We start from the raw sequence: 15,102 nt of genomic DNA on the forward strand, positions 1-15,102 counted from the left end.
GCAACCACGGGCGGCGACGCTGTCTCCTGCCGGCCGCCCCGCGCCCCTCACACGGTGCCCCGCGGACGGGACTGAGGGCTCCCCTATAAAGAATCGCACACTCAAGCAGCACGCTGATAATTATGTGCGGTTTCGAGCTGCTGTGTGTTTTAATATATATTGCTGTGTATTTGAATATCTATTTGTATATATCTGTTTGAATTTCAGCCAACAGTTGTTGACAGTGACACTGGTTGTTTCTTTCTCAACAGATGCTGCGTTTTTTTGAAGTGTCTTTCATATTCCCAAATAAAGACAAGTATGGTAAGGAAATCTTGGTAGGTGCTAATTCCTTTTGTAAAACTGAGGGTATGGGATTAAAATGGAGGAAATCTGTACCAGTTTCAGGCTGAGTGTTACTTAAGTGACAAGTGACCCCGAAGCTGTGCTGCTGAGGTGGGGAGCGCCCACTGCACACTCAGGGTCACCTATGATGGCTGCCCTGGACCACATCCCATCGGGTCTGGAATGTCTCCATGGACGGAGACTCCACAACCCCTCCAGGCAACCTGTGCCAGGTTGGAGTTTAAAGCAAAAAATTATACCAGCAAAAATGGACTTTTACCCAAGTAACACACTGCTTTGGCTATGTAAGAACCCTGCACAGGCACACAGAAGCTGCCATGGGGTGTTTCCTCAGGATCCTCCTGCAGACAGCCACAGCCACTGCCTGATGGTCAGCTGGGGTCTGCTCTGCCTCATGCCAGCTCCCTACCACCCCCACAGTGGGGCTCAGCGGTGGTGGAAGAACGGATAACAGAACATTCTCTGTGTGGCACCCAAAGGCGCCTGCTCCAGCGGGGCTTGCGTGCTCCAAGGGACCATCTCTGGGAGCAGTCTGTCCACAGGAGATGGAGAGTCAGCTCTGGGAGAAATGGCTTTGTGCAACAGAAGAAATGCATTGTGCAATCTCAGGGTTTTGCCTCTCAGATGTTCTCTGTCTTGAAGTGAAAATACCTGTCTTCCACCACTCTTGTTTTCTAGAGGGGGAGCACAAAAGGACACCCAAGGGTGCTGAAAGGAATGGTCATGTAGTTCACACAGGCACCAACGGAACTATGTATGTTGGCAGATTGAAAAAATGACAACGTAATTTTAAGTATTCCTTCATTTTAAACTTTTTCTAGGTTTGGAATGGAGCACGTCTCACTATATCTACCCTTAAAAAGACACAGAAAGGGAAGTCATAACCTGAGAAGGATCAGACCAATGCTGCAGGCTCTTCTTCCACCTGGGAATCTTGTCACAGCCCAGTCTGAAAACTTGAGACACCTGAGGTTCTTCAGATATCCCTCTGCCAGCAGACCAGTCATCACTTGCAGGCGAAACACCTGGGCAGTGTGGCACGGATGGTGCCCAGCATGGCACAGCCACTGTGAAAGCCCTGCACAAAGGGGCAGTGCACACATAGTGGGGAAGGCATGGCCGTCCTGCACGTGTATATACACCACACACACATCCCACAATGAAACAGGGGAGCTCTGGCCATCGGCAGATACACCACTGTTTGGCTGCCCTTGGTTACTGGCTTCTCCAGGAATGAATTAGTAAGTATAGGAAAATTGCTTATTTTGTTGATGCTGGAGAGGAGACAGTCCTTGAAATGAGACAAATAAGGAAATCTGCAATTAGGAAACAGCATCTCGCAGCTTTATTAGTCTGGCCTTTTTTTCAGTCTCTTGCAAAAGTATTGGTGCAATTATAAGAATTAAGATTATGGCATAGAAGTGCTTTACAGCACAGATTTAAATCCCCAGGCATGGCTTAGTGGCCTAGGCTGAAAAAATGAAAGACGTGCTCTTGTGCCTTGATCCACAAAAAGAAATTCTGGAAAACTTAGTTAACCCCTCAGGCTGTCAGGGTAGATGAGTTATTTGCAGGGCTGGGTACAGCTGTTCCATGCTGCATGGATTGTTACGACCCTGTGAGACTACCAGCAGAGGAGGGGTTTATTGGGCACTGTGGCTGGCCAAAAACTTCTCAGCTCTTACCTGAAATCCTTGTAGAAGCAGGAACCTGTCTGAAATCTGAAAGAAAAGTCACTTTCCTCTCCATTATCATATCTGAATATGACAGCAGACTCAAAGGCAGCAATCTGAAAGGATATTGCAGTGAAATGAAATAATACTATAAGCATAAACAACCATTTTCTTTATCCTTCATCTCATTAAGTGCAGGTGAATGGTACTGGAAGGCTATAACATCCTTCTGGAGCAGTTTATGAAGTCTATGTTCAAAGACAACATGTTCCATGGGGCTGGAACCTACATGCCTCCAAATGGAGCAAAGCACATTGGACCATTGAATTAAAACACCACCCACCCCCCGAGCGGGAAAGAGCGGGCTCCTGATGAGCGGCAGCTCTGGCTCAGCACGGGCGGGGACAAGAGTGACAGTGGCCTGATCCCTTCAGGTACAAGAGCAGCCCCCAGGGAGTGCCTCAGAAGGACATGACATGGCGTGGCATGGCAGTTTGCGCAGGCAGGGCACACAGGGAAGGTGAATTCTCTCTACCAGCTTAAGACCTAAGTTCAGTTGGCGAGAGGGAGTGTAGCCATGGCATCCACCCAGCAGATGGCTATCTCTTCTGCAGTAGCCAGAAAGGATGTATCAACCCAGACTGACCTCCCAGGAAAATGCATAGCTGTCCAGGTCTCCTGCTGCAGGGAGTGCCAACAGCTTGTACTGGAAACTGTACTGGATGTCAGCAGAGGGAACAGCTGTGTAAGGTGTGTTCAGGTGGACTATCTACTTGACCTGGTGGTAGAGCTAAGAGAGGAAGTAGATAGGCTAAGAAGCATCAGGGAGTCTGAGCAAGGGACTGTTGGAACCACGCTCTGGCCTCCCGGAAACCTGAATGGGGACAGCCACCAGAAAAAGCCTGTGATCAAAGGGATCCAGTATCCCCTCCCGCCAGGATGTAGGTAGGGCCTTACAGGGTAGCAGTGAGTGGAAACAAGTCCACAACTGGGGCAGCAAGCAAACTCTTTCCTTGCCCACTATGCCTCCCCAGGTGCCTCTGCACAACTGGTATGAGGCTGTAGATGTGGAGGACCAGTCAGTGGAGATGATGTGGGTGTCAATCCATCTACACCGGCAGAGTTGTCAGGACCAGAAAGACCATATTACTACCACCTCCAGAAGGAAGAATAGATGGGTCATAGTTGTAGGAGACTCCCTTCTGAGGGGAACAGAGGGTCCAAAATGCCAGGCTGACCCTTCTCATAGGGAAGTCTGCTGCCTCCCAGGAGCCCAGGTTAGAGATATCACTAGGCAACTTCCTAGCCTGGTACGGCCCTCAGACTACTACCCGTTATTGTTCTTCCATATGGGTGCTGATGAAGTTGCAGTACATAGCCCAAGGGTTAATAAAAAGTCTTCAGGGCCTTGGGATGGTTAGTGAGGGAATCTGGGGCACAGGTTATTTTTTCCTCCCTCCTTCCAGTTGTGGGCAGTGACATTGAAAGGAACAGGCAGACCCAATCTATTAATACATGGCTCTGTGGCTGGTGTCACCGTCACAACTTTGGGCTTTTTGACAATGGGATGGCCTATGCTGCACCAGGCTTGCTGGCATCAAATGGGAGCCGTTTTTGTCAAAGGGGAAAGAGGGTGTTTGCTCAGGAGCTTGTGGGACTCATTGACAGGATTTTAAATGAGATGTGAAGGGGGAACATATCAGGCTGACCTGTAACAAGCTGTGGGATGATACACAACAGTTAAAGGGTGCTAGTATGAGCCCTTAACCTGTTGCCCAGAGGCATGCTAGGGACACTGCAGCACATTCAAAGTCTTGCGGAGATGAGCTGTGGGCTCCTGAGGTGGTAGAAGCCAACAAGGAAACTTCTGTGAAACACCTCATGGGAAACAAGGGGTGACTAAGAAGGTCACTAAGAAGGTGACATGGCCAACAGCCCAGATGAAATACCTCTATGTGAATGCACACAGCATGGGAAACAAACAGGAGGAGTCGGAAGCTACCGTACTGCTGGAAAGCTATGACCTGTTTGCCATTACGGAAACTTGGTGGGACGAATCCCATGACTGGAATGTAGCTATTGATGGCTACAGGCTGTTCAGAAGGGACAGGAAAGGAAGCAAGGGTGGAGGCATTACCCTCCACATCAAGAAATTGATACAGTGTGACGAGCTGCCCTTGAAGAATAGCCATGAGGAGGTCAAAAGCTTATGAGTAAGAATTGGAGACAGAGGCTACAAAGGAAACCTGCTACAGAGCTTCTGTCTTTTGCTGTCATCCTAAACGACAGATGTGAATTCTGCATGAAGCCTGAACTCATCACTTCAGTGAGGGCATTCAGCAGTAGATCACCTATGTAGCTTTACAGGCATTTTCTCTCAAAAATCTTAGGGTGATGCCTTCACTCTCTTGTGAAAATACAGCCCACTGCAAAGGGGCCGGCACAGTGCTTGTCACTAGTAGCTGATCTGCACAGAAAACCAGCTGGTTCTGATTTGAACTTGTGATTTCAACTAACTCAAATATTGATGTAGATACACCCTTGGCAGCAGAGATCCAATTTTTGCCAGCCACTGCTGTTTTCACCTCTTCTTTTTGATGCTGTTTTGTGACTGTTAATACGCGCCACTGCCTGACAGCCCAATGCAGGCTACTTTTCCAAGTTTCAGGATTGCTGGTTTCTACCTACTCACATGAGATAGGTGTCAGTTCACCAGATCACTGTAGCTTTCATGAGAGAACATTAAATAGGCAGCACCATAGCAACTTGCTGTGACTGCTTCATTTTTTAAGGGAAACAGATCTCCAGTAATTGATTTTAAAAGTTATTTTCCCCTTATTTGCAAGGGATGCTGATGCATAGACATTTCTTCTTTATAGCAGTTTTCAGGTATAATGATCACAGCTTGATCACAGCTTTCAAAGATCAGCAGAAATATGTGGTTTATGAAGACTGAATTCACATGCCAGTTTTTTTTTTTCCTGCAGGCTGTAAATTTTTGCACTTTGTCATAACAGCACATAGCAGGATGGGATAAGGGTAAGAGAGGATGGATTTTTACAGCAAGAAGATCACAGAGTAACTGGCTGCATACACTTACACATCTGCCCCTAATGAAAGTCAACTTCATAGGACTTAATCCCTGGTAACTTCAAATTGTGACTAAGACTAGGAAGTTTTTCCTATAGAAAAACTCCATGCTGGGAGGATGTTAGTATAAATACAGTTTTGCAAAGAAAGGAATATGTTCCTTGGCTGTTTAACCTGTGTGCTTTGTAGGTCAAAATTTTTACAGGCTACAATGTGGGAGAAAGTTAAGGCAGGTCCTTACACTACACTGGGAAGTTTCTGATTCCTGGCAATTTGCTTATCTGGGTGGTGCACACATCATTGTGCTGCCACAAACTGATTGCATTCTCAACAGGCTGGATTTATGTCATTACAGGATGGAAGGTGAAGGAGACTTTATAGATGAAAATGGAGTGGAGTGGCACATTTCATGGCTCCACAGCAGTGGGGCTGAAGCAGAAGTTGAAAATGTGGCTATTTGGCACAGACAGCACTGGTTAAAAGCAGCTCTTTGATGCATTCTGGGCTCAACAGCTATGACCAGTTTTCAACAGGCATTGATTTCTTCAGGTATTTATTAAAAATAACCCCTGAGGATGCATGTCAACAGTAAATAAAATTATTTTTCTTTTCAGACTGATCAGCTGAAGTCTCCTAAATGAAAACCTTAAAGAAATGAAGTTGGATAGAGTGAATTCCTAAGTGGAGCAGTTAATGACTAGAATTCTTTTTTATTTATTTTTTTTTTTTATTTTAACTTGCCCTAGGAATATCTTTCTCCCCGAATTTAAAAAAAAAAACCAAACAACTGTCATCAACAAATGAAGCCTAATTTATGCTCAACTTTTGTAACTTTACCCAGAAAACAAACCTTGCCACCCACAGAAGCTTTTGCAAACATAGTGCTCATATGATCATGTTTACCCTAACCCAGGTGTTGCATAGTGGAATCAGGGCAGAGCGGGAGTGCAGCTGTAACACAGTAGTTAGTCCGCACAGGTCAAGCCCATAAACCCCAGGCTGCGGTACCAGACAGCTCAAGGACAGACTGCTGCCATGCACCAGAGCTGCTTTACTCTGGGAGGGGAAGTAGACAGGGGAGCCTGATCATTGCCACTGTCCCATCAGAAAGTCTAATGCAATGAAAAATCTATTTCTATTTAAGTTTGCATTTGGTCACCAAAGGTCTCTACACTATGAATCTAAATACTCTGCTTTACAAAGCAGAAAAACTGCTTTCTAGTTTAAAAAAATAAAACACAACATACTAGCGCTGTCAGGAAAAAATGCGTGTCAAGTCTTTGCTTGCCAGATATTTGGTGGAGTTTTAGTAAATACCTGTCCTTGCCTCCATTCATAGGCACAATGTACAAATGCTCTTCCTTCAAATGTGCCTTCAAATACTCAGATAATTTTGCTAGGATTTGGAAAAATCTTGGGCCTGCGTTTCTTAGCACAATGAAAAACCAGCACATTATCAGCAGACTGAAACATACTGAGCCATTTGAAACAAAGCTGCTCATGGATCATTTGGCAATGTAACACCTTTCAGACCTTTTTTTTAAAGCTGCCTGTAGGAAAATCTTGGTTTGAAATGTTTTGTTCATAGATTTCATGAAGCTAAAAGTTTTTATTTAAAAAAAAAAAAAAACAAACGCTTTCCTAGCTTGAGCTATTTGTTGAATTCAGTTATCTCTGACCCACAAAAAATGCACTTTATAGCAAATTCCTTCAGAACTATAATTTTACTTTGTTCAATTTTGTTGTGTTTTGCTCCTGAAATAGCCAGGTCCAAAAAAATAGTGTCCTCTGTCCTAGTCCTTGACTTCAGAGGTAGCAGCATCTTCCACAGAGCTTCTGTTAATCTATGAGCCTGTCCTTTCAGCTCCTTTGCTAGGACTCCACATCACCACATTTATCTGTGCTGCATAGCTATTATACTGATTTAGGCTGTGAGGTTTTAGATTTCAGGTTTTCTGCTTGAAAGGTATCTTTGAAGCATATATTTTGTCTTTCAGGGAGAAATTAGATAGCCTTTTGTTACTGTTCCTCCTCCTTTATGTCTCCCTGCTCTTATGCTTCGGAGTGACACTGGACTGACTCAAACCTTTTCCTGACACCCCTGGCCCTGAGTTACCTGCATTCTCCCTGTGCTTTCTTGATGACCTTCAAGAGCAAAAAGACCTGCAAGGACCTTAGTGAAGAAATGGACCATGTGTGGAGGGCTCCTGCCTCCCATTCTCCCACCTTCCTCCAAGCCCTTATTTATTTACACAAGTGTTGGTGGTTGCTGCTGCTCTGCCCTGGCTACTTTGGCAACCTTACTCTTGGCCCCTGAATGAAAGAAGGGGAGCCCTCCTGCCCCTGGCATCCATAGTGAGGCCATGCGTGGTAGGAGACTGAGGGTGTCAGAGAAGGCAGGGAGGAGCTGGCCCTGTCTCCCTGTCCCCAACTGCAGGCTGCCTCGCTTGGGTGCCACAGGCGGTACTTAAGAGCCTCTGAGCTCGATGAAGCAGCGGAGACCACATCAGCACCTGGCTCTCACAACACGGCCCCCTCTGCCTGTCACTTCACAAGGCAGCAGTGTGCAGTTCTAATTAAAAAGGAAAAAAGTCAGTATCAACTTCTTCCAAGTGCACAGTCCTGGTTTTTGCATGGGGATGCAAGGATGTGACCTGAAGATTACATAATTAGAAGGCATTTGTTATGCTTGCATTTCAGATCAGCGATTAGCATGTGACAGTCCCATCCTGGGAAACGTCAAGCCACCATTGTTCTCCTCTGTCTCTCCTTTCCTGCACAGTGCTAATTCCCAACTCTGGCAACCGCCAGTGCTGAAGGATCTTCAGCTAGCCTGGGGTAAGTTTAAAATGGGGTGAAGAGTGGGATTAATTTTTCATATTACTAGAAAAAGCTAGAACTGTATCTATTTAATGTTGCATGTGCAGCACATAAAATAGTATTTAAAGTATTTTGCATCTTCGGTGCCCACAATTATTTCCAGCTGATTTCTTCTAAGACCGTGTATGGAGATCTAGCTTCTTAGTGTGCTTTGAGAATCTTGTGAGGCTGTATTTAGTGTAAGGTCTCTAAATGACCAGGTTAGAAAGACATTTTTTGCTCTTACCAATTAAGAGCTAAATTGAGGTATTATGCTGAATTGAAGTATCTGAATGACAACTGCGTTAGAGTTAGCTGGAGATAAAGCATGAGAGTAAATTGCTGATTTTTTTCTCTCTTTAGAGTACTGGGGGGGTTGTTCTCCAAGTGGGATATTTAAAACAGCCAGCAATCTCAGCCAGCAGGATTGAGACAGTCACCAGGAAGATCCCAAGCATTTATTTAGGAAAACTGTGGATGTTTAACAACTGAAGCAGCAAAAGTGCATATGGATTCACCTCCACTGTTACCCATGTCATGATTCCAGAAGCAGGATGGGACAGAAAGCCAAACAAATAGTAACTGTTGTCCATCAAGGCTAGGCTGTAAATGCTTTACTGTTTGCATGCTGATGCTTGGGGTGTTCAGTTGGTCTTTTTTAACAAATGATCCTCTGCACAGTTGTGCGATTCCATGTGGGGGAGCACTGGAAGGGTGAGCACAGTCTCACAAAGGCAGCACGGGCCGGGGACCTGCCTCCCCTCCCTCCCACACACAGAGCTTCATGTGGGAATCCCACCCCTGTGCTGTCTCAGCGGCACCTCACTCCAGTCTTTGACCCTGTGCCTGGGGCATAGCTAAAGGGCAGCAACCCACTGGGACCTCTCTGTCCATCCACACCTTCTCCCTTGGGAATCTCATGGGAAGTGGGTGCTGGCTCAGGCTACCTGATCTGCTCTGGGGGGGCTGCAGCACCAGCCGCTCGTGTGAAGCACCAGGGCAGTATTCTTTGCTGGACACCAGTGGCCAGAATCATGGTGATTGCTAATGGCAGATGTGGCACTCAGCTTTGGTTCTTGGGCTTGGTAGATTTGGCTGCTGGAGGGAAGATAGACACAAAAGAGGGAAATGCTTCCTTTTGCCCTGAAACTATTCTCTGGGCTTTGCTCCAGAGATGTCATTCTGGCTTGATGAGAGCTGCAGGAGGGTAAATGAGTTTTAATGCTCAGCTCTGAAGAAACAAGCATGTCTTTGCTGTTTCTTGTCGCTAAAGCAGGGAGGTCACAGGCTTCGGTTGCAGGCCAAGATGCAGGCAAGTCTGCTGATGGCTTTATGTGACCGGGTGTTGAGCCTTTCCAGTGGGGAGCTTGCAGAGGAACAATAACATCTTGCTGATGAGGAAACTAACCTGTGGTGGGCTAGCATATCAGGCAAACCTTGGATTTTCTGTGGGTGGAGGCCTGACAGTGGTTTAGGAAAGCAGCCTCATGGAGAGCTTGCTCTTGCAGCTAATGGGCACATGCATTCATGTATGTGCATATGGGAAGGGGTTAAGGGTGTGGGCTTTGCTCAGTACTGAGGAAAAAAAAAGGTGAAGGAGGGTGGGGATGCTCTTCCAGCTTTTAACTTCCTCAAGGGGGCTATAAAGCAGAGGGAGTCTACATTCTTCCCAGAGGTGCACAGTGAAAGGCAATGGGCACAAGCTGCAGCAAAGGGAAACCCCAACTGGATGTAAGGAAAAATATTCTTCCCCAGGGTACTGGAGTGCCCAGAGAGGCTGCGAGGACTCCAGTGTGGGAAATATTCAGACTTGAGCTAAACACAGCCCTGAGGAACCTGATCTCATTTGGAGTTAGCCTTGATTTGAGCAGGAAGTTGGACTAGAGACATACAAGTGTTCTTACTCACCTAGGCTCTGCTGTGAGCTTATGACTTGCTTGCTGCCAGCAGAAGCAAGATTTGACCAAGCAGCCCACATCTAGGTCTTAGGGCCAAATGTCAGTCCTATTTTCCAACCCCTTTTTTGCACCCTTTAGGAACAAGCCAGGCACTGTTCAGCCAACTCAGGCTGACTGAAACCCTTGTCCCTGGTGAGGATAGCGTTAACAGCTTCCCTACCTGGCAGTCAGGGCGAACAGAGGACAAGCATTCACTCCAAACCATGGTGAGGTGCACATTCTGTTTTAGTAATGAGGAAGGACTGACTAGTTTTGCTCCATGTATTTGGCAATTCAGAAGAACCAGGGACAGGCAGGCAGTGTTATATACTCATGGAGTCCGGCAGTGAGCCGTAAATGCTGGCAAGTAGCCAATGTAATGCAATTATTTAATGTAACAAAGAACCGAGGGGTGACTCAGAAAATTGCAGGCTGTAGCTAGAGGACACATGAAAGACAGTTACTCTGGTAAAACAGGCAAGATTTCCTGGACCCACTTAACCAAGGTCAACCTACTTTGCAGTGCGGTCGTATAGCAGAGTGCCTCATGGTGCCTGGAGCAGGAGGGGATGGCGGCATCCCCAGTGTCCCAGTTTCAAAGCCTCACTCCTGAGCTCTACAGAGGACAGAGACTGTGCTCAAACGTTGTCCTTGTCTGCATGAGTGTGATGTGGAAACTCCTCATGCTGTACAGGTATTGTTTTGAGTTCCCTCTTATAAGGAAAAATTACTGCTCATACCATGAACCAACAGCATTTTTATAACCTGAGAGATAAGCTACGATGCCAAAGGGCTCCCTTCCAGTCCTGCATAGCCGTGAGTAGAAAGCACGTGAGAACAGAAGATAAGTAATCGGGCAATGACACATTCTCATATGAGCCCTTCTTCTACAAGTATTACTTCTCCCTCATTAAAATCTCATGTAGGTTATTTTTCTCCATATCAGACAAACTGCTTTCTTTGTACTGGACCCAAGATGTTTCATGTCATCACCTGTAGCACAGTAGAGAGGGAAAATGCCCTCCTGTGAGATTCTCCTTTTAGGTGCGTTGCCTCTCGTGACAACTGCAGGTTTCCATGAGTTAGTGGAGGGAAGCCACAGATGCTCTTGGTGCTGCATCCTTCACTCTGAATCACCATCTGTGAGACTGGTGGCATAGCCCTGGTGATGTGTTGGGCAGGGGGACCTGCTGAAGTGGGACCTAGACAGACACACAAGCATTTTGAGGTCTCAGATGCCTGGGAGGAGCTGGTCTAAGAGTGGAAGTAGAGAACACTTGGTGGAACTGAATTACGCTTTAATTCTGCATTTCCTCACCTTGGATGCCTGCCACTGCAACCTGTTTATACATTGTTGCCTCATGCATCATAGTCCCCTGACCCCCCAGTTTAAAGTTGTGCAGCACTATGGGTTAGAGATTCTCATTTTTGCATGCTCCCACAATAAATGTTTTTGGTACTGGTGGGGTATGGGCACCCTGCCTTGCAAACACCAGAGGTATGAGCGTCACATTGTTACTGGAGATTTAGGGATCCCCCAGAATAAGCGTATAGTAAAATTATAAAATCTTTAAGACAGGCTATGTAGTTAGTGTATTTAATAGTATATTAATGTAACTAATTCCATGCCAATTGATGTTTGTTACTTATTATTAATAGTTAACAGTCCTATATTGTTACATTGCTATAACTGGCATGCTAAAACATTAATAAAATAAAAGAAGAGCAGGTAAAAATATGTACATGTTTCTGTTATTAGAAAAAATCTAATGAATTTCCAGCAAAAAGCTGTTTTCATTGTTTTCAGTGAAAATGTTTATCACAGAGGAGGTTTAAATTTCTTTCATACCTATTTTGCCTTTCTTATTTGTCCTTTTTCCTCCAACATTGCACAAACAATTCTGAATTTTGAAACCGGTTCTCAGTGTTAAACAAGCTGGTCCCAGTTCAACAGCCTAATAACAAAAACCTCAGGAATTTGCTATGGCATTGACTAGTCTAAACTGGGAGCAAAGTTTAACAACTTTGCTACTAAACAAGCTGCTACTGAGGTGGAACTTAAAAGTCTGTTTTGCTCAGAGACCCAAACTTAAGTACCTTCTCCTCAAAACAACTTAGAGGGGAGGTTTAGCTACTTTAAAACCAACTGCCTATTAATGTGTTTTGGAAGCAAATAACATTCTTGCCATTCTTTGGAATACCTATCAGAAAAAGAGATTTTTTTTTTTTCCTGCTAAAGAGGGCTTGGAGCACATAGCCTAGGAGGAGAGGCTGAGGTATTTGGGTTTGTTCAGCTTGGGGAAGGAAAGGCTAGGGGGGGGTTGTCCTGCAGCCATCTGCAACCACCTAATGGGGGTTATAGACCAGACAATTAGGTTCTTCTCACAGACACAATGAAAAGATAAATTGCCATAGGCACAAGCTGCAACAAGGGAAACCTTGACTGGCCATAAGGAAAAATAATTCTTCCTAATGGAGCAGTGCAGCCCTGGGACAGGCCCAGAAAGGTTGAGAAGTCTCCAACCTGGGAGATACTCAGCCCTTGACTAGATGTGGCCCTGAGCAATATGATCTAGCTTTGAGGTTCACCCTGCTTTGAGTCAGCAACTCCCTGCCCATCTAAACTCTGCCATGAGCCTAAGAGTCTTCAGAACAAAAAAATAACTTTTACACTGTCAGCTGATAGAAAACAGATTTGATAAACTATTACACTTACCTCACTGTAACCAGGTGTCCACCTAGAAGCTTTCCCAGCCTGTTTGTACAAAGCCCACAGCCAAAATCCTTCCACCTTTGCTCAGCTTTTCCACATGCATGACCAAAGGATCCTCTGCCCTGAGAAGACACGGAATCTTCTTGGCAGAGATCTCATAAGCAGCTCTCTTACAAATAAGAAGTTTAACCTTTCATGAATCCTCATTCTCTAGAAGATGCTAAACCCCAAGTCCCTCCAGCACTGTGTTGGAAACCTTTCAGTCCACATCACACCCTCAGCAAGAGGCCGGTTGGGTGTGGTGATGGCTGTGCCACTCCCAGCCTGACCACAAGAGGCATCCCTCGACACAGCTTGCAAGTGCTCAGCATCGCCCCTATCTCGGGGGCCCCGATGGTGCCACTACCCTCCTCCCTTGGCAGTTCCACAGTGGAAGGCTGTCAGGTCGAAAGTGTGTGGCCCCCCAAGCTACGCAGCTGACTGCCCCAGAAGCAACTGCTTCTGCAACGATTTCCTAAAGTCACCCACGGCTCTTGCATCTTTTGCATCTCTCCCATCTATTTAATGCTATGATGTACCTTTCTCTGTGCCTACTTCTCTGAAAACATCACTCCAGGCTTCTCTGAACCACCACAGCCCTCCTGGCAGAGCTGTGTCAGCAGAGTGCTGTAATTACACTGGCCCCTGCAATCCCATTAGCAAAGCTAACGATAACTCACATCAGCCTTGGGCATATCTGTGACAAACTGGAACAGAGGTAGGAGGTTATTCTAAACTCCTAAATCACATCTAGTTTCCTAGTAAGGTTGGACAAAAGCAAACTTGAATTAAACCCTGAGGAGAAGAAGCGTGGATGTGGGGCAGTGCCCATATTGATAAGAGAAGTGTGAGCTGGTGCAATCCTTTTTTCTGGGGCTTTGCCTGCACCATTGATCTTAAGACTGTTCTCAAGGTCCTAACTCCATTACCAGACTGATGACCTCATTACCTGCTTTACCAAGGGAGTGACTCAGACATGGCATCATGCTCTGTTGGCGCTGGTTTCCAGAGAGGCTGCAGCTCTACACATTGAGGTGCCTTGCAGCACTCCTGTGCTCCACAAGTCAGGGAGACAACTGACAGAGAAAGCAGGCATGCAGTACAAGTGCTTCCAAAACTGCCGGCAGGATTGTGCAGCAGCGTTGTGAAGGCAGTATGTCTGTGGCCCAAACATGAGCTTGAATGACATTTTGGGTAATTAGTTATATAGCAAAAAAGCTGGTTCTTTGGTGCAGAGCACCCATGCAAGATGTTCACGTGCCATTCAAAATACATCTCATTTTGCTTCTGCATTCATACAAGAAGCATTTTGCTAAGCAAATAGTCTCTGTGGGATTACATAGTACCTCTTAATCACCCATCCATGTAAGCACAAGTGGCCTTGGGCTGGGAGGGAAGTGTTTGTACTGGTGCCCACTCTCCTTGTGGAGGCACTGTGAATCAAAAAAAACCCTTCAGGATGTTCATTCCCTCTCAAATCCCTCCTCCTCTCTCTGTTTTCTGAACTTTGAGCATCTCTGCTCAATAAACCCTTTCTGCATCTTTCTGCACTCAGGGTTCAGACCAGCTGACCCATCGCAGGGCTCACATGTGGGCAGCTCTAAGCCATGGGATGTTCCCAGTGACCAGCCAGAACCCTCAAGAGTGAGGACAGGAGTCCCTGCGAGGATGCACACCCTATAGCAGCCATGGACTCAAACAAACAAGAAGGTAAAGCATCCTCTTATTTCACTTCTTGACAGTATGAAAGACAGTGAGGAAGAAACCTGCTCTCACATGATGTGTCTGCTGGCAACCGCCAGCCTGCCCCTCAAGAGCACCACTTAGCCATGGCAGCTGTGGGCAAATGTTCCCTTCTTTTAGTTCCATAGAAGTATCTGGGGCTTGAAGTTTTTATCTTTTATTTTAGAAACACCTCCCTCTCCTCTCTGAAAAATAATCCTGTGACACAGGTAATGTCCAATGTGGGTCATTCCCCTCTCTTGCCTTTGGTTGTACAGAGACTGCTAACTGTCAAAAACTATGGCTTACATGAGGGTGCTGTAATGAGGATCTGCTTCTCTCCACCATATGCTTTGTTGCAAGGGGTTCTTGTTCATGTCAGTGCCAAAACCCAGACTTCTGCACCAGTCCCAATCCTGCAAGTACCAAGACGTATTCAGGCCACACTGCTTGCATGCAACCAGTGCTGCTACAGTCAGCAAAGCTCAGGGGTCTCAGGTTCAGGGTTTTAGTGGTTATTGGCTTTAGATGTTCTTCTTGCAGAGGAAATGTGGGGCTGGTGGTACTTGCTTTCCACCCCCAACCCCTTGCAGCACTGTGCTCTGCCTTGCCATCTCAGAGATGACTGTGTCCATATGCTGAGGAACTCTTGAAACTATGAGGAGCAGGGGAGCAGCTTTAGGAGTGCCCATAACTGTCAGCTCAGGAGGGACCATCTCTTTCC

General features: G+C 46.1%; 2 protein-coding genes across 2 annotated transcripts in view; both read left to right on the plus strand.

Annotated features, from left to right (window-relative positions):
* The first annotated feature begins 251 nt into the window (after positions 1-251).
* Positions 252-5,588, plus strand: MORN2 (MORN repeat containing 2). The gene is given in 7 exon segments (XM_009640603.1): positions 252-303; positions 1,024-1,111; positions 1,271-1,281; positions 2,212-2,264; positions 2,266-2,350; positions 5,460-5,499; positions 5,501-5,588. Coding segments are annotated over 7 exon segments (417 nt in total).
* An 8,679-nt stretch (positions 5,589-14,267) lies between these two features.
* ARHGEF33 (Rho guanine nucleotide exchange factor 33) overlaps positions 14,268-15,102 on the plus strand; it is a 25,277-nt gene continuing 24,442 nt past the window's right edge. Inside the window, exon 1 of the mRNA XM_035896589.1 lies at positions 14,268-14,366. Within this exon, the coding sequence (XP_035752482.1) occupies positions 14,345-14,366 (22 nt within the window). The 5' untranslated portion in view covers positions 14,268-14,344. The remainder of the gene's footprint in view (positions 14,367-15,102) is intronic.

This window comes from Egretta garzetta, unplaced genomic scaffold, assembly GCF_000687185.1.
Source record: "Egretta garzetta isolate BGI_Z169 unplaced genomic scaffold, ASM68718v1 scaffold360, whole genome shotgun sequence".
Taxonomy (NCBI): domain Eukaryota; kingdom Metazoa; phylum Chordata; class Aves; order Pelecaniformes; family Ardeidae; genus Egretta; species Egretta garzetta.